Raw genomic sequence first — 25,607 nt, 5'->3', positions numbered from 1 at the left:
GTACTTGTCTTCTAGTATGCGTGCGTTGCTCTCCTCTCACGGTACCATTTTTCAGCAGTCATGTCTTCACACACATGAGCAAAATGGTGTTGCTAAGAGGAAGCATCGACACATTCTAGAGACTACTCGGGCGCTTCTCATTTCGGCTTCTGTGCCTCGTTCTTACTGGGCTGAGGCTGTTCTCACTTTCGTCAATCTCATCAACATTACTCCCTCTTCAGTTCTTCCTGGTCGTATCTCTCCTCATGAGCGACTATTCAGCTCCCCACCTGACTACTCTCGTCTTCGCACATTTGGCTGCACTTGTTTTGTCCTATTATCTCCTCCTGAACGTTCCAAATTGTCCCCTGTTTCTGCCAAATGTGTTCTCCTCGGTATCAGTGCTGAACACAGGGGTTATCGTTGTTACGATCCCTTAACTAGGCCCGTCCGTATCTCTTGTCATGTCTCCTTTCTTGAGGATGTTCCTTATTTCTCCTCGACCTCTCAGGATCTTACCTTTCTTACGCTTCCGCCTTCACCCACTCCTGACATTTCTCCTTCCTCTCCTCCTGTTTCCTCTACCTCCATTCTAGATATTCCCATTTCTTTCTCTCCTTCGGATTCTGCTCCCACTGAGCCTGATCCTCCATCTTCCTCATCCTTTGTTGCACCTGATCCCATTCCTACTGCACTTGATCCTCCTTCTCCTTCCTCTGCTATTACTCCTTAACCTCTTCACTACACTCGGGATCTTGACTACGCCCCCTCTACTAGTATTGATACTACCTCATCCTCCTCGACCACCTGTACATCCCCTGCTAGTATGGATCCTCCTGCACCTCGCTATCCTCAGCGCGAGCGACGCCCTGTGGAGAGGTATGGCTATAGTTCTGTTTCTATTTATGCTCCATAGTTTACTGCTTTTCTTACTGCTATTCATTCGGAGTCTGAGCCTAGCTCATACAGTGAGGCATCTCAGTCAGTTCAGTGGCAGCAAGCTATGGCAAAAGAGTTTAAGGCTTGTAGGGAGACTAGCACTTGGGATGTGGTTCCTCTTCCTGCTGGTGTTAGGCCTATTGGCTGCAAATGGATTTACCGGGTCAAAAGTAGCCCTGATGGGTCCATTGAGCGCTATAAGGCTAGTCTTGTTGCTAGAGGTTTCTCTCAGGTGCATGGTATTGATTATGATGAGACTTGCTCCAGTTGCTCAAATGACTACAGTTCGCACTTTATTGGCAGTTGCTACAGTTAGTCAGTGGTCTCTTCTTCAGATGGATGTGAAGAATGCCTTTCTCAGTGGTGATCTTTTAGAGATTGTCTACATACAGCCCCCTCTTGGTCTTCGGACTCCTCCTCAGCATGTTTGTCGCCTTCGCCGGGCTATCTATGGTCTCAAACAAGCCCCTCGGGCTTGGTTTGAGCGGTTTCGTCAGGTGGTGACTCAGGCTGGATTTATTGAGAGTTCTCAGGATCACTCTCTATTTGTTCGGTCATCCTCTCAGGGGCGGGCGATTCTGTTGTTGTATGTGGATGATATGATCATTACGAGTGATGATACTGCTGCCATTCAGTATCTTCAACGACACCTTCAGTCTCAGTTCCGGATGAAAGATCTTGGATCTCTCAGGTATTTTCTTGGTCTTGAGATTACTCGTTCTGATCATGGCATTCTGCTGTCCCAGCAGAAGTATCTCTCCGACATCCTCAGTCGGGCTGCTCTCTCAGATACTCGCAGTGTTGACACTCCTCTGGAGCTTAATGTGAAGCTCCGTCCGACTGATGGTCAGCCTCTTCCTGATCCGACTCGTTACAGGCAGATTGTTGGTCAGCTCGTGTATCTATGCATCACTCGTCCGGATATTGCTCATTCTGTGAGCATTGTAAGTCAGTTTATGTCTGCTCCCAGCTCAGTTCACTATGGTGCTCTCCTTCGGATTCTCAGATATCGCAGTGGGTCTATGACTCGGTCCCTGTTTTTATCGTCATCTTCGCCCCTCACTTTTCAAGTCTACTCAATTGCTGATTGGGCAAGTGATCCTACTTCTTGTCGCTCTATTACAGGCTACTGTGTGTTTCTTGGTGACTCTCTTATTTCTTGGCGCAGCAAGAAACAGAATGTAGTGTATCTTTCAAGCACTGAGGCGGAATATCGTGCTATGGCCACTACAGCTAAGGAGATTGTTCATCTCCGTCGTCTTAGTCACTTGGGTGTTCATATTTCAGGACCAACACCAATGCATTGTGACAACAAGAGTGCTATTCATATTGCCAGCAATCCTGTTTTTCACGAGCGGACGAAACACATTGAGATTGATTGTCACTTTGTTCGTGAGCAGTTTCTGTCAGATGTTCTCTCCCTACCTTTCACTTATTCTGCTGCACAGTTGGCAGATTTCTTCACAAAGTCTCACACTGTTTCTCGTCATCAGCTTCTCATTGGCAAACTCTCGGTGTTTGACCCACCTTGAGTTTTAGGGGGGTGTTAGAGATGTGTATTTGTATATTGTAGTCTAGAAGGGTAGTTTGGTCTTTTCATGTGTTGGACTTGTCTATAGACTCTTGTATTCTTCTTTCATATTCAACAAGATACATACACGATTTCCTCTCTGTTAACAGTGTTCATTTAATTTTCTAAGCTATATTTGATATTAGGTTTAATATTTATATGTTAAGTGAATCATGTGACTAGCATGTGTTAATATTATTGAATGGTTAGGAATTGTTATAATTATATTAGATGGATGGTTAGCATTCTAGGGTACTAAAGGGGGTTTATAAAAGACTTTTTAGGGCTGTAGCAGTCAGTTTTTGCTTCTACGGTATATTAAAATTCCAGAACTGAGTTCTTGGTCTTTTGGTACCTAAAATTGGTACTGTTATAGTTCCAGCTTCAATTATACCTTATAATCTTGCTGGTTTCTGCTGTTTATTGTGTTTTTCTTCTTCTACGCTGCATCAATAAGAGTTGAGAAGTTGAGAAATAGAGAGAGAGAAGTGAAAGAAAAATAGAGAGAAGAGAGAGATGTAGCAGGATAAGAATTGGGTGATTGCTACACAATGTAAGCCAGTCTTTTTATATTCCATACAATAAGGTCACATAATATTTAATACAACCATAAAGTACAGGACAATACAATTATAACAATAAGTAGTTTCTCTCTTGGCCTTTAATTGATGGGTTTTTTCTCAACTAATTTTGCAGTTTGTCTTCTTCACTGGAGGGATAGTATTTTTGACACTTCTTGTGAATGGATCAACAACACAGTTTCTTTTACATATTCTAAATTTGGATAAGCTATCTGCTGCAAAGGTGAGGATTCGACTTGATACCCAAAAAAAATGTTTTTTTCTTCAAGATCCTTGAATATGGTGCCATGATTTTGTTGGTCAAAGTTTTGCTGCTCCAATATACAATGTGTTCCTTAGATAAGTAACCCTCATACAATATTACTCAATGTGTTGCTTATGTAACTAGACTCCATTTATCTATTACATTCACACAAGTGTGTGTAGTTCTGTTCCAAACTATGTCGTATCTTCCTTTGAATTTTGAGTCTTTGTAATATTATTTTCTTATTAAATGTCAACTTATTTTTTGAAATTTTAGTTCTTAAATTTGTTTCCATTTGAATCAGAGGCGAATATTGGACTATACAAAGTACGAAATGTTAAACAAAGCATTAGAGGCTTTTGGGGATCTTGGTGAGGATGAGGAACTTGGACCTGCTGACTGGCATACAGTTAAAAGATATATTGCTAGCTTAAATAATTTGGAAGGATGTGTGCACCCTCATTCTCAAAATGAAAGTGATGATAATCTAGACCCTACAAATGTGAAAGATATACGTATACGCCTACTGAATGGTATGTTATTTTGTCGCCACTCTGCAGTTTGTTATTTATGCAGTTTATCTTCCATCCCTGGCAGGTTTCTTTCTCAAGGAAAAAAATTCCTCTCTTTTCCTTATCGATTTTCTGGCAAAGAAAATAACCAATGTTGTCAGCTCTTTCGTTTGAGACTGTTCATATTGTATTGTCAGGGGCAGATCTAAGAACATTGCTCAGTAAGGGAAAACATATGGCAGCATATAATATTAGTATATTTCATTTGAATTACAAAATAATTATATAAGAAATGTAAATAGGTATATATTCTTTTCAAGACAAGGCAACTTTTGATGAGAAAAGCAGGTGGAGCTTGAATTAGAAGTTTATAAGCCACTACTATTATTCATACTTGTTCTTAGTGAGAGAAGCTTATTTCTTAAGCATGACTTGATATGGGAAAATGTTACGTTGAGGCAGTTCCTAATGCACTTATATTTGGAGCTTGGTTTCGAGATACTTACTATGCTGAACTATGTGTGAGTGGTTTTGGAGGCAATCTGATGAGCAAAATTTTTCTTTTGGGCTAGTTATGTAATTAGAACAATTGCATAGATTTGTAGAGATTACATTCTTTTGTAGTTTTCCAGATAGGTAACAAGTATTTTAACAATCTGTACCGTCCTTGGGTTAACTTTAGCATGTTTTGGAAGAAGGGAGTATGAATTTGTTTGCTTCAGTTTCTTTGGAAATTCCAAGGTAGAATATATCATTGCATGTAGAAAGAAGCATCAAATTCAGTTATTTTGGTGTTTCTGATGTGTTGAAGCTACAGAGACTTTAAGAGAAGCTGAAGAATCACATTTCAGTAAGTTTTGATGCTTCTTTTGGATTTACTTTGCAACTAAATCGAAGTACTTTCATAAAGATCACGAAAATGTTTGAGAGCTGATACATGTCAAATGTCCAGTAAAATTAGTTCATAAGAGGATGTTTATGAGGTTTTCCTTTTTTAGATCTTGTGGATAAACATTTGTCAACAGTGCCTTCCTGCGATAAGGCATATTGGACTGAAGAAATGTATAATTGTGGTTGAACTCTTCTTCTTGGGGCTTCACAACTGCATGCAGTTCTTTGATTGACAATTGAATTTGTTGAAGACTAAGATATTTGGCTTGAGATCACTACAAGACAAATGTATTAATATCTTGTTACACTAGTGTAAAAGATATTGGTTCTAATACCAATTTGAAATAAAAAACATAGAGATGCACACTAACTGTCAGAGAAGAGGCGTAGCAATAGAGAAGAAAATAGATGTTTATTCACTCTCTGTTATTAAACTTTAGGTTTACCAATACATAAATAGCCTATCACTTAAGACATAGAAGGTGTTATGAGAAGTATAAAAGGGTACTATGGTAATTACAGTAATAAGTGTAATTCTGTATATATATTGAAGTATGGTAAATAAGGAATAAGATAACACGAGAGAACTCTCTCCTTTCTGCTATTCCTTCTACAGCTGTACTCTGCTCTTCTTTCTGCAGCTGTGCTCTTCTTTCTGCAGCTATGCTCTGCTTCATATCACAACCCATACATCTGAATACGTCTGATCCAGTTTCATTGCTTTGTTACATGGAATCGAAGCTTTCCTGGTAGACATCTGCGCTGGTTGTCCACTTCATCAAAATCTGATCTGGTTGTTCATTTCCTCGATCTACGTTGATACAACGGTCGGATCAGCAAACCTCATCTTACAAAGATCTTCGTCGGAGGTTAGTGAGTCCCGGCGGAAGGTCAGCGACCTCATCGCAGAGGCGCGCACTGTTCACGCGGCGCGCACTGTTCACGCGGCGTGCACTGTTCACGCATGATGGCTGGTAGACATGCCGTTGTCGGGATGTGAGTTCGAAAACTTGCTGGAAATCCACATCTTGGTCTTCTTCTTCCGCTGTGAATGGGGCTATTGGTGTGTGTTGGAATGGTTTGCCCAGCTCTGTGAAGTGGGTCTTTGTGTTGATCTGTATTTCAGTTTTGTTTGGTAGTGGAAGTGTAGCAACTGAGACTTTATTATGAGTGAGACAGAACACAAAATGGGATCTACTGAGGTGGTTGCAGCTTCTACCAAGTTGACTGACCAGAGACTGGTTGGTCCTAATTATCAACACTGGCGGAAAATTATCCAAGTTACCATTCGGGGAATGGATAAGGAAGACCATCTTACTGGTACAGCACCTGATTCTACTAATCATGCTACTGACTATAAGGTGTGGATGCGTGATGATGCACGGCTGTATGGCCAACTGTTGAATTCCATGGACCGGAAGGTCTCTGAATTGGTGACACACTGTGATACTGTGAAGGAAATATGGGAATATCTGGGAGTTTTGTATTCGGGAAAAAAATGATATGAATCGACTCTATGATGTAGCATTATCTTTCTTTCGGCCTGAACAAAAGGACTCGAATCTTAGTGAGTATTTTGCTTCTTTCAAGAGCATTTATGAAGAGTTTAATACTTTGATGTCTTTAGATTTAGATCTGGAAAAGAGGAGACAACAACGAGAGAAGTTGGCTATCATTGCCTTCCTTAGTGGGATGAGGTCTGAGTATGATTCTGCACGTTCCCAGATTCTTGCTAGTGGCGAGACCTCCCTTACAGAAGCTTTTTCGCGGGCTAACCGTTCGGTTAGGCCTACCTCTTTCAACCCCGATCTCTCTGAGAGGTCTGGATTAGTTGGTCATGCTTCTTATGATGCTGGTGGTAGCCGTGGGGGTCGTGGTGGCCGTGGGGGTCGTGGTCGTCGTAGTGGTCGGGGTTTAGATGGTAAATTTACATGTTATCATTGTGGGGGAGTGGGTCACACTCGTGACAGGTGCTGGAAGTTGCATGGCAAACCACCACAGGTTCGCTCTGCAAATGTAGTTTCTGGAATGGATATGGGCATCCAAGATTTGAGTATTAATTCTGAGTCCCCAAGTGAGGGACGAGTGAGTTTGTCTGCGGCTGAATATTCTCATCTTATGAGTCAGATATCTACTTCTGCTCCCGCTACTACGTCTGCTACTACGAATGCTTCGGCATTCATGTCAGTTTCTCCTCATACGTGGGTGATTGATTCTGGCGCTTCCGATCACATGACTGGGAACACAGGTATCCTTACTTCATATTCCTCTACATCGTCGTATCCTGCGGTGCGTGTTGCTAATGGCATGTTTGTGGAAGTCAAAGGAGTTGGCAGTGCATCTCCTACATCTAGTTTGCAATTGGATTCTGTTTTGACTTTACCTTCATTCCCATTCAATTTACTATCTGTGAGTGCTCTTACGAAGGCACTTAAATGTTCAGTAACATTTTTCGATGATCATTGTGTTTTTCAGGACCGGTCTACGAAGCAGATGATTGGTAGAGGTTCTCTTACTTCCGGGGGATTGTACGTCTTGGATGTTAGACCTTCTTCCTTGTTCGTGTCAAGTCCTTCTTCTCCTATGGAGCTTCACAATCGTCTTGGTCATCCTGCTCTTCCTAGTTTAAAGCTTATGTGCCCATCTTTATCCTCTTTAAAGCAGCTGTTTTGTGAGTCTTGTCAATTTGCGAAACATCATCGCAGGTCTTATGTGTCTAGGAGTGTTAAACGAGCTTGTGCTCCTTTTGACTTGGTTCATTCCGATATCTGGGGTCCATGTCCTGTTATGTCGAAATCTGGATTTCACTATTTTGTTATTTTTGTGGATGACTATTCTCGTGCTACTTGGGTATATTTAATGAAAAAGCGTTCAGATCTCTTTTCTATTTTTTGTTCCTTCTATGCTGAAATTAATACTCAATTTTCTTTATGTATCCGTACTCTTCGGAGTGACAATGCGAAAGAATATGTGTCCACAGCTATGTCCACTTTCTTGTCAAATAAGGGTATTATTCATCAATCTTCGTGTCCTGATACCCCTCAACAAAATGGGGTTGCTGAGCGTAAAAATCGCCACCTTATGGAAGTTGCCCGTGCCCTTATGTTCCACATGAAAGTTCCCAAACAATTCTGGGGTGATGCTGTACTCACTGCAGCCTATTTAATTAATAGGATGCCATCATCTGTTCTTCATGGTAAAACTCCCTATCAAATCTTATTTCCTCACGAAGTGCCTCATCCTCTCCCTGTTCGAGTATTTGGTTGTGTTTGTTATGTTCGGGATATTCGTCCTCATCTTACGAAATTGGATCCTAAATCTTTGCGGTGTATGTTTTTAGGATATTCTCGGACACAAAAGGGTTATAGGTGTTTCTCTCCTGACTTGGGTAGATATCTTGTTTCCTCTGATGTCATTTTCGATGAGTCGATTTCCTTTTCCTCCCATTCTTCTTCTTCCTCCTCATCATCAGTCTCACCAGATCTTGATGAATGTCTTGTTTATGATCTTGTCAGCGTACCTGCTCCGTCTTCACCTTCTCTTGGTCCTCCGCCAAGTCCTAGACCTCCAGTGTTGCAAACCTATACCTGTGGCCCTCGCTCGGTGTTTCGTTATCCTTCTTCGAGTCCTCCGGAAGTGGTCCCCTCTCCATCTTCTGCTCTACCGACTGATCCTGACCCTGATCCTGATTCTGCTCCTGCACCCGTGGTTCAATCCAATGTTGATCTACCTATTGCTCTTCGCAAAGGGAAACGTCAGTGTGCCACTTATCCTTTATCTGCTAGTATATCTTATGCAGGGATCTCCCAATCCCTTCGGACATTTGCTCTGGCTATTGACTCTATTACCATTCCTCGGTCTGTGTCTGAGGCTCTTTCTGATCCTGGGTGGCTCACTGCTATGAAGGATGAAATGTCTGCTTTGGAACAGAATCAGACCTGGGATCTCGTGCCTCTACCTCCTGGCAAGAGGTCTATTGGTAGCAAACGGGTGTACACTATCAAAACTAATCCAGATGGTTCTATTGCTCGCCTTAAGGCGAGGCTTGTGGCCAAAGGGTATGCCCAGACCTATGGCGTTGACTATACTGACACCTTTTCTCCAGTGGCCAAGTTTACTTCTGTTCGTCTTCTTATCTCCCTTGCTGCCACTTATGATTGGCCTTTACATCAATTAGATGTGAAGAATGCGTTTCTTCATGGCAATCTCCATGAAGAGGTTTATTTGGAGCAACCCCCTGGGTTTGTTGCTCAGGGGGAGTCGGGGTTGGTGTGCAAATTGAAGAAAGCGTTATATGGTTTGAAGCAATCTCCCCGGGCTTGGTTTGGTCGGTTTACCGAAGTAGTACAAAAGTTTGGTATGAGACGGTCTGCCAAAGATCATTCAGTATTTTATCAACAATCTAGTGCAGGGAGTATTTTACTGGTAGTGTATGTGGATGATATTGTGATTACGGGGAGCAATACAGATGGTATATCTGCAGTGAAGACATTTCTTCAACGTCACTTTCAAACTAAGGACCTAGGTCCTCTTCGGTATTTTCTAGGTGTGGAGGTAGCCAGATGTAGGCGTGGGATATTTTTGTCCCAGAGGAAGTATGTCTTAAATTTACTACAGGATACAGGGATGGTTGATGCGAAGCCATGTGATTCTCCTATGATGGTTGGAATGAAACTTCATTCTGATGAGGGTGAAATGTTTGATGATCCTGAACAATATCGACGTCTTGTGGGTCGATTGAATTACCTTGGAGTGACTCGTCCTGATATAGCTTTCTCAGTTAGTGTGGTGAGTCGGTTTATGTCTAGTCCACGAGTACCTCATTGGGAGGCTGTTTTACATATCCTTCGGTACCTTAAGGGTGCCCCTGGTCTAGGTTTGTTATATGCAAATCACAATCATGTGCGGATTGAGGCATTTTCTGATGCTGATTGGGCAGGGTCACTAAGTGATCGAAAATCTACTACTGGATATTGTGTGTTTGTCAGTGGTAATCTCGTTTCTTGGAAGAGCAAGAAACAATTGGTGGTAGCTCGATCTAGTGCCGAATCAGAGTATAGGGCTATGGCTCACACGGTAGCTGAAATATGTTATGTGAGACAACTAATGAAGGAGTTAGGCTATGGACAGCAGGCTGGGTCTAACTTATGGTGTGATAACCAAGCTGCGATTCATATTGCTTCAAATCCAGTGTTTCACGAGAGGACAAAACATATTGAAGTAGATTGTTACTTTGTGCGTGAGAAGGTACAAATGAAGAAAGTTGTTTTAAAGTCTGTACGAACCAATGATCAGCTGGCCGATATTCATACCAAAGCTCTAGCTGGTGCTCGGGTTAATTTCATATGTAACAAGTTGGGCATGATTAACATCTATGCTCCAACTTGAGGGGGAGTGTTATGAGAAGTATAAAAGGGTACTATGGTAATTACAGTAATAAGTGTAATTCTGTATATATATTGAAGTATGGTAAATAAGGAATAAGATAACACGAGAGAACTCTCTCCTTTCTGCTATTCCTTCTACAGCTGTACTCTGCTCTTCTTTCTGCAGCTGTGCTCTTCTTTCTGCAGCTATGCTCTGCTTCATATCACAACCCATACATCTGAATACGTCTGATCCAGTTTCATTGCTTTGTTACAGAAGGAAACTAGGAGACTATTACATATAGGAAAATGTAACCTAAAGGAAACCCAACTCCAACAAGGTTAAAGAAGCACAAAAACTTGACTGATTTGGGTGTTACCTTAGAGATTTAGGTACACTTCATTTGGGTTAAAGAAGCACAACTTGGCTCTGAACAAACAATTGAATTAGATGGAGAAGTACCAAAAAGTAAGGCTTTTATTTATATTGGATTGATTTTTCAAGAAGACAAAGACATAAGTGATGATGTAGTTAATATGATTAAAATGGGTGGCGCAAGTTGAAGAGTGTATCCGGGGTTTAATGTGACCGAAGGATTCCCTTAATTGAAGGGAAAATTCTATAGGTTAGCTATACGACCCACAATGATGTTTGGTTTCGAGTGTTGGGCTATCAAGAGACAACATATCCAGAAAATGCATGTAGCATAATTGCAAATGTGTGGTCACACTAGGAAAGATAGGATATAAAAAAGAGATGATTAGATCTAAGGTAGGAGTAGCACCTATTGAAGATAAGTTAAGAGAAATCATTTAAAATGGTATGAACATGTTCAACGTAGAGATATCGGTGCGATGGTGAGAAGGAACGAGAGAATTTGTATAGGAGAGAGTAGGAGGCGATGAGGAAGACCTAAAAAGACATGGCTTGAAATAATAAGAAATTATATGAATTTAATAGGAGTGGATGAATGTATGATTCATAATAGAAATGAATGGAGAGAACGAATACATGTGGTGGATTCCCATTGAAATTCTCATAAACTCATGTAGCCGATCCCAAACTTTTGGGATAAAGACTTTGATGATGAACTTGGCTCTGACCTTTTCATTAATTTCTTTAGGTTCAAACTGACACCAGTCAATAAAGTAGGAAAACTTGCAACCCTAAGCTCGTTTACTTTAGGTCGGTTGTCTAATATTGCTTTGATATTGCAGGTCTACTTATTTGTTGTCATTATCTATAGCTCTTACCTTCAATTGTAAAGTTTTTTGCTTTCTGGAATTTGGTGTTTCAACTTTCTTGAGAATAGGGAAACCGTCCAAAGGATGGCGTAATGGGATTTACCTCCAGAGAGTAATGACCGGATATTGGCAATCACCCAAAACCACCATTGTTGGTTAAATCCAAGTTACAATGACACTTGTACCTAAGACCTTTACTGCTGGTCCTATAATCTCCTTCCCTTGTCACTATGCCACCCTTGTTCAGGTGACATTGGTATTTTGATTAGCGCAGGCCCATTTCTATTCAGTATAAAAGGAAGAAGCCCAAGCCCAGAGTTGGAGAAGTGTTAGATTCAAGTGAACAGATCTGAACCGCTCTTTGATGTTGTGATCGAAGGGTTCTGAATGTGGTAGGGTTTCGTTCTTGGGGAGGAGAAAAAAAAGAATTACAGTGAAGTGTGTTTTGGAGGCCTTAGCACCCTCGAAGTTGCTACTATCTTTATTAGTGTTTCCTTCTTGTTATATGAGCAAGTTGTAACAGATTTAGTGATTATTACGGAGAAGTCTTGCTACTGTGTTGATTTCCTGGAAGTATTTGTTGAATATATCTGCTGACGACTGATCTGATCTTATCATATTTCAATCAACAAGCTATTAATTTATTGAAATAGATTTTTGTCCCAAACTAATGGCACGGCATAGTTTCAGATAGAAAGTCCTTGTTCAATGGATCCTTGAGTTTCATTTGATCTGCCTGCTTTCTTGCATTCAAAACTTGGTTATCAGAAGAAATGTATTTGGTAATTCAAGAAAGTTTTCTACTAGGTGTCCAAGCTGCTTACTGGGGAATGTTGGACGAGGGAAGGATAACACAGACTACTGCAAATATTTTGATGCAATCAGTGGATGAAGCGATTGACTTGGCTTCTCATGAGCCATTGTGTGATTGGAAAGGTTTGAAAGCTAATGTTCATTTCCCAAACCACTACAAGTTCCTTCAAGCGAGCATTTGTCCACAGAAGCTGGTTACGTATTTCACTGTAGAAAGGTTGGAATCTGCTTGTTGTATTTGTGCTGCATTTCTCCGTGCCCATAGAATTGCACGAAGACAACTACATGACTTTATAGGTATAAGTCTTTTTCACTCGGGCTGTTTTGTTTCCCCAATTTGACCTTTTTTTTTTTAAATGACCTGTATTTTTCTCTATTGTCTAGTGGCCAAAGAATAGCTTTCTGTGATGTCTCTCTCCACCGTACTTAAGGGATTAGTTTCTTTTAAATTTAGCAAAATCTTATTTAGATTGCATATTGTTTTACCTGTTTTTAGAAAGGCCAAAGAATAACTTTGAGTTACATCTTACTCCATTAGCTCCATCCCAAATATTATGTTAAGTTTCTGAGACTACTGACTAGAATACCATTGCAACTTTTCTTTGTACATGTTTGTTATGTATCTGGAAACATGAAATGCTATGGTTCAAGATGAGCCAAATTTATGGAAATCTGCACTATAATTTTCCTGGCATTTCTGGTATCATTTATGAATGTAGTTTAGATGGGGAAAGAAGATTTGTTTAACAATTTTCAAATAAATTCTAAATTAAGAACAGTCTTTTCTGTGTGCCAAATTGGGCATGTTGGGGTGTGCAATTCTAGAGAATTTAGTTTTGAGTTTACTTTTCGCATTTCTGCAATAGCTTGGAAAATGAGGAAATCTCTTATCATGAGTTGCTACTATGTAGGTGAAGTAATTCCATATCAAATACTTGTTTAGGTTACTCTTCTATTTCTCCAGTGATTTTTGACATTGTCGAAATTAAATGGAAAAAGATATATTATTCCTTGGAGTTTTTTTTAACTGCAAAATGTGTTGTATCTTGTAGCTCATTTGTTGCTTCAATACCATTTATCCTATAGGTGACAGTGATATTGCGACTATTGTCATCAATGAAAGTGAGGCAGAAGGTGAAGAAGCGAAAATGTTCTTGGAAGATGTTCGTGTAACCTTTCCTCAGGTTTGTTTGCCAATTTGTTATACTCCACAGTGGATGTGTTACTCATGCTGTATTCTGGTTGGAATAGGTCATCTGAGGGCCAAATGGACTATCATCCTTATGGAATTTCCTTTGATTTGTTTTGAAATTTTGGCCTAGTGAATACATTTAAAACACATTTCTTGGGATGGCTGATCTACCTACAGTCCTAACCTTAAAAGAATTCTGCCTAAAGTAACTTCATTTGAAATTTAGGACCACGTACTTTTTTCTTGTGAGCCTAAGGCTTTACTAGTACACCAAATCAGCCTCTTCATCTTTGTATGATATCTAATTTAGTGCTTTCTATGATTTGTTTTAGGTTTTGCGTGTTGTAAAAACAAGACAAGTTACATATTCAGTGCTGAATCATTTAATTGATTATGTACAAAATCTTGAGAAGGTTGGGTTATTAGAAGAAAAGGAGATGCTTCATCTTCATGACGCTTTTCAGGTACTCTTTGGTTATATTTTCATATGTGGTATTTCACTTTCTTCTATGTTTTACAGCTACTTTATTTGACTGAGAATGGGGGTATCATCTTTTGTGCAGACTGATTTGAAAAGGCTTCTGAGGAATCCTCCTCTTGTGAAAGTTCCAAAAATAAAGGATTTGATTAGCACCCATCCCTTCTTGGGGACCCTTCCTTCAGCCATCCGTGAACAGCTAAAAGATTCTACCAAAGAAATAGTGAAGTTGCGCGGTGTAACACTTTACAAGGAGGGCTCAAAGCCAAATGGTATCTGGCTGATTTCTAATGGCATTGTCAAGGTAAATAGACATTTGAATGAGTGAGTTGGACTTTGAGAAATAATTATTCAGGTTTAAAATACGATGTCCAACTTTAGTTTTTACTTTTTACTGGTAATGCATCACCAAAGATAATTATGGTTTGGCAGTGGACAAGTAAGAGCATAGGGAATAAGCACTCGGTACACCCTACTTTTACGCATGGGAGTACATTGGGCCTCTATGAAGTTCTAATTGGAAAGCCTTACGTCTGCGACGTGATAACAGATTCTATGGTTATGTGCTTCTTTATTGAAAGTGAAAAAATACTTTCAGTTCTAAGGTCAGACCCCGCAATTGAAGATTTCCTTTGGCAGGTATGTCATTTTGTAATGTGGATATCATGAAACAAAAAATTTTCAAAGATCAAACTACGTGTTCTATTGGCATTGTTGAATTCACCGAGACGCATATATTCATCAATTGATATATTGAGATTTTGATATGGTACTGCCATTTTGAGAAGCATGTACTGACATGTCAGAATATTATTATCACTCTGTAGCTGCATTCTTTATATTTTCTTTTCCTTCTTTAACAGGAAAGCGCCATTGTTCTTTCCAAACTCTTGCTTCCTCAGCTATTTGAAAAAAGGGGGATGCAAGACTTGAGAGCCCTTGTTGCAGAGAGGTCGATGATGACCACACATGTAAGGGGAGAAATTATAGAAATAACTTACCACTCTGTTGCTTTTTTATTAGAAGGATTCATAAAAAGCCACGGCGTGCAAGAAGAATTGATTACATCACCTGCCGCATTGTTGCATTCACACCGGAATTTGAGCTTCAGTAACATAGAAACATCAGGTAAATTAAGCTGAAAGCTTTAGCACTCCTCATTTTTTAATATCTTTATCTTCCAATGTTTGAGTTAATGTGCTTCATGTGTTATAAATGGTGAAACACTGATGATTTTAGCAACTCAGTATGTCAGTTCATTTATACGTCGCATTATAACTACACAAACATTCTGATAGAATAAAATTCCAAGTTGATATATCTTTGATTTGTTGTAAACGATAATCCCTCGTATGTTCCTTTATGTAATCAATCATTTAAGAAAGAATGAGGAAGAGAAAAAGATCCGGATGAGCAAGCCTTGCCAGGTGGTGATTGCCATAGTTGTCGTATACTAGGGCTCATTGACTATAAGTTATTAGCTTTTAATAGTTTGGATATGTACTTAATAGACTATTATCCTCAATAATTTTTGCTCTTTCCTAAAGGAGTTGCCTGAAGGATTCGAAACTAAAAGAGTTTTGGGGGGGGGGGAGGGAGGGAGGGAAGGAGGGCTTTTGAAAAACCAAGCTAGGACTATCTTCTGGTTTTGTAGAGCAGACCTTAGATTCGTGATATTTGCACTTTTCGATGCATAACCTTTCTACATTTATTTACTGTACACATCCTCCAGCTATAGCATTCATATCCATCATACCTATCTTATGTCCTGTCCTATCTCAGGAAAATTATTTCTTCAACTTGAAAATTTTCTTACTTGTATATTATGAAGGCAAAGTTGTTAGGTAATTCTTAAGAATTTGGACAGTTTCGAGGATGGAAAATGACTGCAGAATGATAGGATTAGCCATTGGGAATTTGGGATAGAACTAGTTGAATTGGCACTGTAGGAGACTTGCTCTTGATTATACATGTGAACATATACCTTGAACTGTCTGATGGTAGAATTTACTAATTTAGTTCTGCATGCAACGGGTAAGGAAAAGTTTGACTCCTCTAATCCTGTTTGGAGATAAAAGAATGGGGTTTTTAAAAAAGTGTTACCCAAATGCTCTTAGGACTAGGGGTTCGAACATTGATGTGCTTTTGTGCATGAGAATGTTCTACGGATTGATTTGGTGACCTTGGATCAAATTTGTCAATGGCCGAATCAAGGGTATGACAAAACACACACACACTCAAATACTGTAAGGAAGAAAATCATATGGAAAATATATTCAATGGGATGGCCCACAAACGGTGGAAGATTCAAGATTGCATCACCCCGAAGACTTTCAACGATAATGTGTTGGATGATTGTTGTTCTAGCTATTTCCACAAGGTTTTTGAGTTTATCCTTTCCTTTCAACCCAATTTTGTGAGGGTAGGCGATGGGGAGAATCTTCAATTAAGAACACCAGTAAAAAAAAAAAAACTGTTCAAGAGAGACCTATGACATACTCAAAAGTACATGTGGATATACTGCCACGTAGACCTGACATTGTTAAGGCAAAATAGATTGGACTAAAAATGTCTCAACATGAAACCATTTGTGAATCACTGAACCCGCAGGGATCGAAAACTGTAGGGAGTGAACACTAATAAGTATCCGGATTTTTGCAATAAGGGGCGACATATATGTGGTTATGGTAAGTTGATTAACACATTGACCACATTCCAATATTACAAAATGAAACACAGTAATGAATGGAAAGGAAATAGAACACAAGTTACTGAATCTATCATAGTACATGGGGAATATTTGAATGTTGATGTTTTGCAATTAATTCCATCTAAAGTTTAACAAATTGCATAGAAGATTATAAGCGTTGCTCTACTGTATTTCATCTTTATTTAAATGACATGCAATTCATATTTAGAAATAATTTTGGCGGGTTTTGTATGGTACTGGTCCCATACTCCCACGGCATTCTATTCTTAAGTATGACACAAAAATCTAAAATATTGCAATCTAAATAGAACTTCTTCATCATACTTTAATTTACACCTTCCATAGATTGGATTGACTTGTCGAAATTGTCTGATCCTTTTTTTTACACTAGAGTGAAGTTTCTTTTTTTGTGAGGTACCATATTTAGAAAAGCTATTTTAATGAAAAAGTAAATTAGCCCACCGTTCATCTGACCCCCTATTGCCGGCTAATTGGACTGGAAAAAAAAAGTTTAGATTGCTTTAATGCTTTTATCTATTCTAATTTAGTTCAGTTATACTTATTGTTGATCATTTATCTTGACTATGAGAATATTGCATATTTAAATTACTGAACCTGATGGATGATGGGTGCCGGAGCAGCCAGTTTTTCTCATCAGGCAGCATGGTATCAGGTTGAGACAAGGGCAAGAGTAATTATTTTTGACATTGCTGCAATTGAAGCCTGCACTCCATTGCTGAGAAAGTCATCCTCAGTTGTACCACATTCAGTTGAGCCCCATCAATCTCAAAGTAGAGAACATGGTGGGCTGATGAGTTGGCCTGAACATTTCTTCATTGCACGACCTCATAAAAAAAATGGTGATGGGACTAGACAACCAGAAAACAATTTATCTGCAAGAGCAGCACAGCTCAGCATCTTTGGCAGCATGGTATGTTAAGGTTGTGTTTTATTGGGAATCTTTTGGTGGTAGCTTTTATGGAGTTATTAGTCAAAATGAACAACTTTGGTTTTTTCAGGTTTGTTTGGTAGTTAGAACTTTCATAATACAAGGCCATTGCAGTAATTGGTTTTAAGTTGCTGAATGTTTCAAGTCAGTCACTTCTTTTCTTGATTTTACTGTTTTTTCTTTTCCTTTTCTTTTTCTTCTTAAACAGACATGGGAAAGAGTATAGCTTAGGGTGCATCAGAAATTATTACAACCTCATAACTTTTTTTAAAATGCAAGAGTGTATATTGTTTGTTCTATTGAATGCCATGTTATTTGTCATTCAAAAGTTGCCAACTCCAAAGGCTTCTTGAAAATGCAGTCATGGGCTGTTCTTTTTGATCATAACCATCTTCATTTTTTCTTTGGAAAGGTTGACACCCATCCATTCAGCCACAGTTTTTCGATTGACAAAGTTAAGAGATCTCATAGCCTGTCCCATCTGAGATTTGCATCGCATCCTGGCCCCCCACTGGTTTCAGTCAGGTCAGAAGGGGCTACTACGGTGAAAAAGAACCCCAAAGCAAGAATGTTGGGAGGGCAAGTTCCCCAACCCCCATTGCGAAATGTAGACACAATTGAGGGTCAAGTCAAAGATACTTCCAGTGATGAGTCTGGTGCCGAGGATGAACTCATAGTGAGAATTGACTCTCCAAGTACGCTTTCCTTTCATAACACTTCTTAAAGGTTGTGGTAACAATCAAAACGATAACACTTGTATTTTGTATTTGACTACACGTTTTTATGTATTTTGTTGTACATATATATGGCAATGGTAATAGTGTGAAAGAGATCCATTGAAGGCTTGCAATGCAATTGATGTAGCTTGGTTTGTAGCATCGAAGGTTCATGTCATCTGCATTTGTTGTTTATATGGAAAATGCACAACGTTGACCTTGTTTGTTTCAATGCAGATTTTTTTTACTTCTGCATAATTTCCAGAGTTTGCTTCATGATTTTCACCAAGTTTACCATGCACGCAAGCTGTAATATTTTGTGATAATTGTAAGAAATGAAAGCAGAGGTAGGTAAGAGAGAGATGAGACTGAGAGAGGAAGAAGTCAAGTAGGAGAAGAGTTTCAAATATTCATTTATTGCTTAAAATCCAAAGAGCAAGAGAGAGAGCATATATAAGCTCTGTCAAGGTACAGCGGTGACAAATATGCAATGGTAATGTAAGGTGTTGTGTGTCGCACGTGCTACTCATCTATTCATATTTTAACACTCCCCCTTCAAATCCAAGTACTGAATAATATCCAAATTGGATTGATCAGTTCCCGTAGATGCATCGAGCTTGCACAGTTTTTTTGCTCATGACTTTCTGGACCGTCTCACTAACGATTCTTAGGCTCAAGGATTTGTTTTTACTTGACTGTCACTTAACGGTACTTGAATCCAATAATAATACTTGGATCTAAAATTTAATGGTAAACTTACACGCACGACACTAATTACAAAACAATTGGGAAACAAGATTAATACTTGAAATAAAAAATAAATTATCAGTAAGCCCAATATCAAGTCCAAATGAATAGGCTCATGAAGGATGACTAGGGATGGCAACGGGACAGGGGCGGGTATGCCATCCCATCCCATCCCCATCCCTTGAGATTCGAGGATCCCAACCCCGACGGGGATGGGGATACCCGATCCGACGGGGAGAATTCAATTTTTTTTATATTTAAACTAATATTTAGAGAATTAGAGTGTTAATTTGTCATAAACTTTAAAAAGAAATTATACTAATATATAAAGTATTTAATTATTTATACTGTATAATTTATAAGGTTTATGACTTCTGGCTTAAGAAGGAGGACTTGACCTTGAACACATCGAACCTCAGGGGGCAAGAATGAAGTTGAAACCTTGAAATCGAAACCACCATATCCAATCGAAACCACCATGGCATGGATCCCATCAAAATCTAGACCAGTACGACTCTAATTGTTCTCCAAATCTACCTATCTTTTTTGGAATCGTATTAAGGCTTCTGAATGGAATGAACTGAATTTCTTTAATGTAGGTGATGGACATGGAGAAAGGGAAGGCATAATTTGACGCCAATTGGGCGACCATGAAGGTGAATCCGGGTTTATGATCCAGAGGGGGCAGCTTTGTACGGCGAAGCACCACAAATGCAGCGTCAATAGTCCTAATTTTATCATCAAATCAAGAAAATCATTAGTGGACGGAGATGAAAGTTTCACCTAACATTGAACATTAATGCAGGAAAAAAAATAATTGGAAGAATTTTATTTACACCACAAAATTACTTAGCTTTTACACCATTTTCAAAAAAAATTTAAGAGTATATCCCTATTTGGAATGACAAATATAACTTTTATTGAAAATAAATATTAAATACATATTTACATATTGAATTAAAAACTTCTAAGTTTACATACCAATTCACTCCAAAAAAAAAATTACATGTCAGCAACAATTTCTTTTAAGGCATTTCAAAGATTTAATCATCTCCAAGGTGCTACCAAGAACATCACCTACAAGCCCAACTTCTAGTAGTTGAACAGGGCTCCTCTCCACCATCAAGCATCAACCGCCCAATCTCTCTCAAGGGGATCAAACTTTCCAAAATGACACTGGCAAATAGGCCACCAAGAAATTCTGGTGCCTTCGGGGTATCATTTACCGCATCTTCCGAAGTGGTGAGAACCGATTTAAACATGGGGAATTGCAAGTATTAAAGACATGTTATAATTAAGTAAACCGCAAAGTTACAGAGTGTTTCAATTTTATTATACAAATTGTTAAAAGCTTTTCTACCCTTTCATGAGCAGGCCTCGACTTAGCACAGCCGCGGGGGCTTTGTAAGGTTGACAAGAAGCTTAGCTAATAGATCACGTTCCATGTACTTTCTCTCAAAGGAGTCGGTGACAGAAGCATATCAAATTGAGATGGATCATGATAGAAGCAGTGATCTCAAGCAGAAAGAGTAGAAAAAAGATGGCCACAGGGAGGATAGATCAAAAGGCCGGGATGATAACTGGAGTGACAAGAACAGAGAATGGGCGGATTCAAAACAGGATGTGTAAACTTAATATTTTGTTAATCACAATTTTACAAATGAATGGTAGTTTAGGTTATTCATTAAATATTTGGTGTAAACTTATAGGATTAAAATAGGTGGTGTAAAGTTAGTAGTTTATGTGGTGTAAATAAAATTTCTTAAACAATTAATGTGTAAAAGGTTTTATAACTATGTCCCTAATTTTAGAATACATAAGTTTACATAGCGCCTGTTTTGTGCACAATTTTGCACCAGAATTAATGCTACCTAGGTGGTGCATCAAATAGCAATTTGGAGGCCCAATTTTCTAGACAATTTTGGTGGGTCAAAATAATTGTTTTGCAATTGTTCAAGATTTTTGGGGCAATTTAGTGAAAAATTGTATGAGCTTCCCTAATTTAACATTGCTTAAAATGTGTCATACCCAACTTAGGGCAATGTGACTACTTGATTCAGGTGATGGAAGTATGTTCTGGCTAACATATAGTCTTCAAGTTACGTACCTAACCTAACAATGGTATGGATGCAAACAAAATATGGATGATTGATAATGAAATTAAATTAAACTAACAAGAGCAACAATTCAAATTGTTACCAAGAAGAGAAGAATACTAGGGTAATGATTTCACCTATGAATCCTATTACAAACATTCAATTAACAAATACACAATTTATGGTTCCAATTCAAAAGTTGATTATTTCTTAAATATGTACTTTCATTCGTTCGCGGTATCAACAAATATCATTAAACAATGGACTAATCTTGTTTGTTCGCAGTCGTTGACCCAATGCTAATGACTCATTACGATATAAAGAATTATAACAACCAACCAATCCCCTAAGCCGTGTACTTAGCATTCGATAATTGATTTCTCTAATTTTAGTTCCACTGAGACACGTGAATTTTGTTCGTTCCTTAGTTTTAGCTAGATGAGCCTAATTGTATACCCAACTAGTGATCAAACAATCAAATAAACAATATACTATAAGCATGGAAATTAGAGACAAAAATTATTGAACCAAATTAATGCACTTATCAAATTGAAATACTTGTAATATTCATGCTAAGCTACATCAAACCCTGGCAATTGAGTTTAGTTACAGCCCATCATCCAAGAAACAAAAGCAAATCTAAAATAAGTATACATTGAAAAAAGATGAAGAAACCCCCTTGAGATTGATGGAATTGAAGTTGGAAAGTGAGTCTTGATTCCTTGAACCCTTGCAAAGCTTGGAGATAGTGAGGTTTGCTGTCCAAAAACCCAAAAAAATATTGTGTTCCTAAATTGCATCACCCCCTTTTATATAATAGGGTTTAGAAAAAGAAAACCTAAAAGAAACAAAAATCTATAGTTTTCCCCCCGGGGACCACTGGTGCGGCCCAAAAACTGATTTCTAGTGAAATTTTGCAGTTTTTGAGCGCTGGAGCACTCAAAAACAACCCTTATGCATTCGTTGGAGCAGCCATCTAATGCATTTTTAGCTTGATTCAACTGTTTCTCCGCCTCTTTGCTCCGTACCTTTGCTCCAACTCTTCTACAATAAAAACACAAGGAATTTAAATAGTATCAACCCAGTTTCATCGAAAATTACCAAGAACGTAATGGAATTAAGCACAAAAGTGTGGTAAAATATATGCACATCACATACCTTCAATAATTGAAGATCACATCTAGCATTTGGGATTAGACACCAGAAAAGAGACTTAGCTGCTCACGATCTTTGCAATAAACATGAATTTTGTTGATTAAAATTAAAGTTTACACAATAAATGATGAGAACCACTAAGAAAACTAGAGCCAGAAGCTATAGAGAAAATAAGAACAAATTATGAAAAATATGAAGAATGATGAGAGTAAACCATTGGAATAGGGTTTTACCCTCTCTCCTAACCTCTAAAATACCAAATTACCCTTACAAGATCGATTATTATTGGTTACAAATGTTAGTTCCCAAAAACCTATTAAAAATATGTTCTCGGATTGCAGATCACGAACTCTTGTCCGTACAACCTTTTGGAGGTGTCTGGACAGATTTCATTATGTGTGTGATTATGAGCTTCTTATATCTTCCTTATTGTCTAGACAGGCTAGTTGAACTGTCTGAATAGTTTTTCCTGTCTCAAACTTGAACTCTACTCATTTCCTCTCCTGTTTGGACAACTAATTTGGGTGTCTAGACAGATAATGCTTTGTCTAGATTTCTGGATGCAGCTTCGAGTGGCTTCTGTTGATATCTTCTGACACTAGTTTGGACAACCCATGGAGGGTGTCTGGACAACATATGTGTTGCCTCACTCAATTAGCAGAAGAATATCTTCAAAATGTTCACTTTAGCCATGTTCCCTACAAATCCAATGAGAAACACTTGTAAGAGTAAAACTAAACTAAAACAAACGTAATTACATTGATTAAGCACTAGAACACCTTAATTCAATGATATTGGAACCTTAATTTAGAGGTCTCTAATAAGGTGTCAGGGGTGGATTGAGAGAGGGAGAGAGAGCATACTCTTCGTAATTAGGTTATATATATTTCGTTAATACAAATTTGACCTCTCAAGTTTTGTGTTTTCCAAATTTCATCCCAAATTTCAAGATTAGTTCAACAAGACTCCTCTAAATCCAGGTTTCAGAGTCATCTTTAGTGATCTCTTATTATCAAAAGAAAAAATAGTGGGTTGTGCCAGATTTTGAAATATGAACACATGCTTTTGTACTATTTTTCATATGGACAACTAATTACCATCTATTGGATCCATTGTTAAAAAGCAACATTTGTAGACATATGCGTGTTGAGAGTTCGTTATTGTTGTCTTTTGTTCTTAAATTGATTACTTTTTTCTCATGACATGCATGTGATTGTATATATTGAATGGGAAAAGACTTATTAATAAATAAAAATGCTATGTAGTTGATATTTTCTCTAGCAAATACGACACTCAAAAAGTAGAGGACGAAGTTGGATGAAAGTCTATACTCTCTTAAGGACTAATTGGAGCATGAGGCTGCAGCCAAAGTCGTAGACATGCCTATGGAGATGGACCATACTAAGATTTTACATCTGCTTGAGTCCTCTGATGTTTTGAAGTCAAAAAGTCACTGAGGCAATGGAGGTCCTACATAGCATCGTTGTTGAGCAGCAACCGAACAATAATCTTGAGTAATGACATGCTAATATGTATGTGGATTTAAGTGAACAGGATGTTGACCAAAAGTTGTTAGCAAAAGACCTTAAGGTTCATTATGCTTATTTGTAAGATCATGGGAGTGAGAGACACTATAATGCTTTGTTATAACAATAGTTTTCGTCATTCTTGAATTGTTACAGCAATGTAATAGCAGTGAAGAGCAACTCTATATGAAGTTAGCATGGATCTCACCTAATAATTCTTGTCAATTATAAAAGAGAAATCTCTTTAATCTTACGAATATCAAATTCACCTTCCAGTCAAAAACAAACACGTGGCACCAAAACACAACCAAGACATATCTCGATAAGCTCTTACTCGACTCAGTACAATTGAAATAGTAAGTATCAGAATGGACAAACACCAAAACAAGAGTTATCTCGGAATGCTTACATTGGCATTGAGATACCTATTTCGATATAAGCCCAGAAGCAAACAGAATCTGAAGCAAGATATGATTCTTAAAGAAGAATCCTATCCCAATTGAAGAGCAAAGAGCAAGTGTATCCTAAATCAAATAGTAGTTCCTGAAAACAAGGTCATACTCTATTAAGGAATAGGACTTGTCCAGTTACTATAGAAGGCACCTCCGGTCAAGTAAAATATTCATTCATAACTTTCCATATTTTTCTTCCTAAGAGCTCCGATGTACGAAGTTCATAGTTCATCTCTTCCTTACATTCTAACTTAAGCATCAGAGTGTCTTTCCTGAGGAACACACCTTGAGGAGACTTCTTAGCTTATGCTTGTTCATTTTGCTAGAAAGTAGAACATCATCAGCAACCGATGAAGCATGGTTTGGCTGACATGTTATGTTTGTAAACCAAGCAAGATTTGCAGTCATCAGATTGACACCATCTATGGGAAAGAATAATCAATTTCCCAAAACTCAATCCTGGTTAAAACTATGTCAACTCATGCTCAAGAAACTGAAGCTGAGGGAGACCAAGGGGACAACCCTGAGCATCATAATGATCCGCCAGCTACACTCAATCCACCTATCATAAATCCACCTACGGCTAACCCATAAGTTGCTAATCTCGACTCTGTTACATACGAGCAACTCGATGTCCTCATACAACATATGTAGCAAGAAATTCAATAATAGTGCAAACCTTTTCCCAAAGGCTTAACATGCTCCAGACACCACCCTTACAAGAGGCTACTCCATAACAAGCTAAAAACAATAAAGATGTTCCCCAAGACTCTCATACTGGGGAATCTATACTTCGAAAAAAAAAAGCCCTATGGATAGTAGTCAAAGAAATAAAACTACCTACAGAAATGAAGAATGCAAACGAATTGAAGATATGGTAGATCAAAAGATTGTTGCCATAAAAGAAGGTCTAATCTTAGACCCTGCTTGGGTTGAGACTTTAACACCTTTGACATTGGAGATACAGCACACCCAGATGCCGAAGAATTACACAGTTACCATCATAAAAAGGTACGAAAGAAAAAGAGATCTAGTGGACCAAATCATTGATTTCAAAACAATGATGGATTTCCAAGAAGCTGCTGAGTTTTGGAGAGGGTGAGAGACTTGAGTGTTTTAGAGACAGAGAGATGCACACAAATCAAATTTCTATTTTTCTCTCTTACATTATCTCTTTTACACGGCAGCCCATATATAGATATACATACACAATTCTATACTTCTCTAAATACATTATCTAGCCACATATACATGTGGTTGAAACTTAAACATGTATGACACACACATGTGAAGCATAAGGCACGTGACTTCAACACTCCCCCTTGCTTCAGATGTGTGTGATCTCCATCAAGCAGCCGGTTTTCAACAAATCCGTGACGCCGTCCATCTTGGCATTCACCGGAAAACCAAACCTGCATTTTACACATACAAACATACATACAACAC

General features: G+C 38.5%; 2 protein-coding genes across 4 annotated transcripts in view; both read left to right on the top strand.

Annotated features, from left to right (window-relative positions):
- The window catches only part of LOC119995183 (sodium/hydrogen exchanger 8-like), a 39,853-nt gene extending 21,404 nt beyond the window's left edge, over positions 1-18,449 (top strand). For 2 of the 3 annotated variants that reach the window (XM_038841603.1, XM_038841601.1), the window contains 10 exons: positions 3,185-3,292; positions 3,618-3,846; positions 12,135-12,437; positions 13,227-13,324; positions 13,665-13,796; positions 13,896-14,114; positions 14,243-14,449; positions 14,674-14,938; positions 17,150-17,451; positions 17,882-18,449. In XM_038841603.1, the coding sequence (XP_038697531.1) occupies positions 3,185-3,292; positions 3,618-3,846; positions 12,135-12,437; positions 13,227-13,324; positions 13,665-13,796; positions 13,896-14,114; positions 14,243-14,449; positions 14,674-14,938; positions 17,150-17,451; positions 17,882-18,193 (2,175 nt within the window). In that variant the 3' untranslated portion in view covers positions 18,194-18,449. The remainder of the gene's footprint in view (positions 1-3,184; positions 3,293-3,617; positions 3,847-12,134; positions 12,438-13,226; positions 13,325-13,664; positions 13,797-13,895; positions 14,115-14,242; positions 14,450-14,673; positions 14,939-17,149; positions 17,452-17,881) is intronic. The other variant, XM_038841602.1, reaches the window with a different exon arrangement.
- LOC119995184 lies at positions 6,187-7,356 on the top strand. The gene is made up of 2 exons (XM_038841604.1): positions 6,187-6,964; positions 7,192-7,356. Exons 1-2 carry the CDS (start codon positions 6,220-6,222, stop codon positions 7,218-7,220), a joined length of 774 nt encoding a protein of 257 aa, XP_038697532.1. The 5' UTR covers positions 6,187-6,219; the 3' UTR covers positions 7,221-7,356.
- Positions 18,450-25,607: the final 7,158 nt, after the last annotated feature.

The sequence above is a fragment of the Tripterygium wilfordii genome, chromosome 3, assembly GCF_013401445.1.
Source record: "Tripterygium wilfordii isolate XIE 37 chromosome 3, ASM1340144v1, whole genome shotgun sequence".
NCBI lineage: Eukaryota > Viridiplantae > Streptophyta > Magnoliopsida > Celastrales > Celastraceae > Tripterygium > Tripterygium wilfordii.
This window is presented reverse-complemented; position numbering and strand designations above follow the sequence as displayed.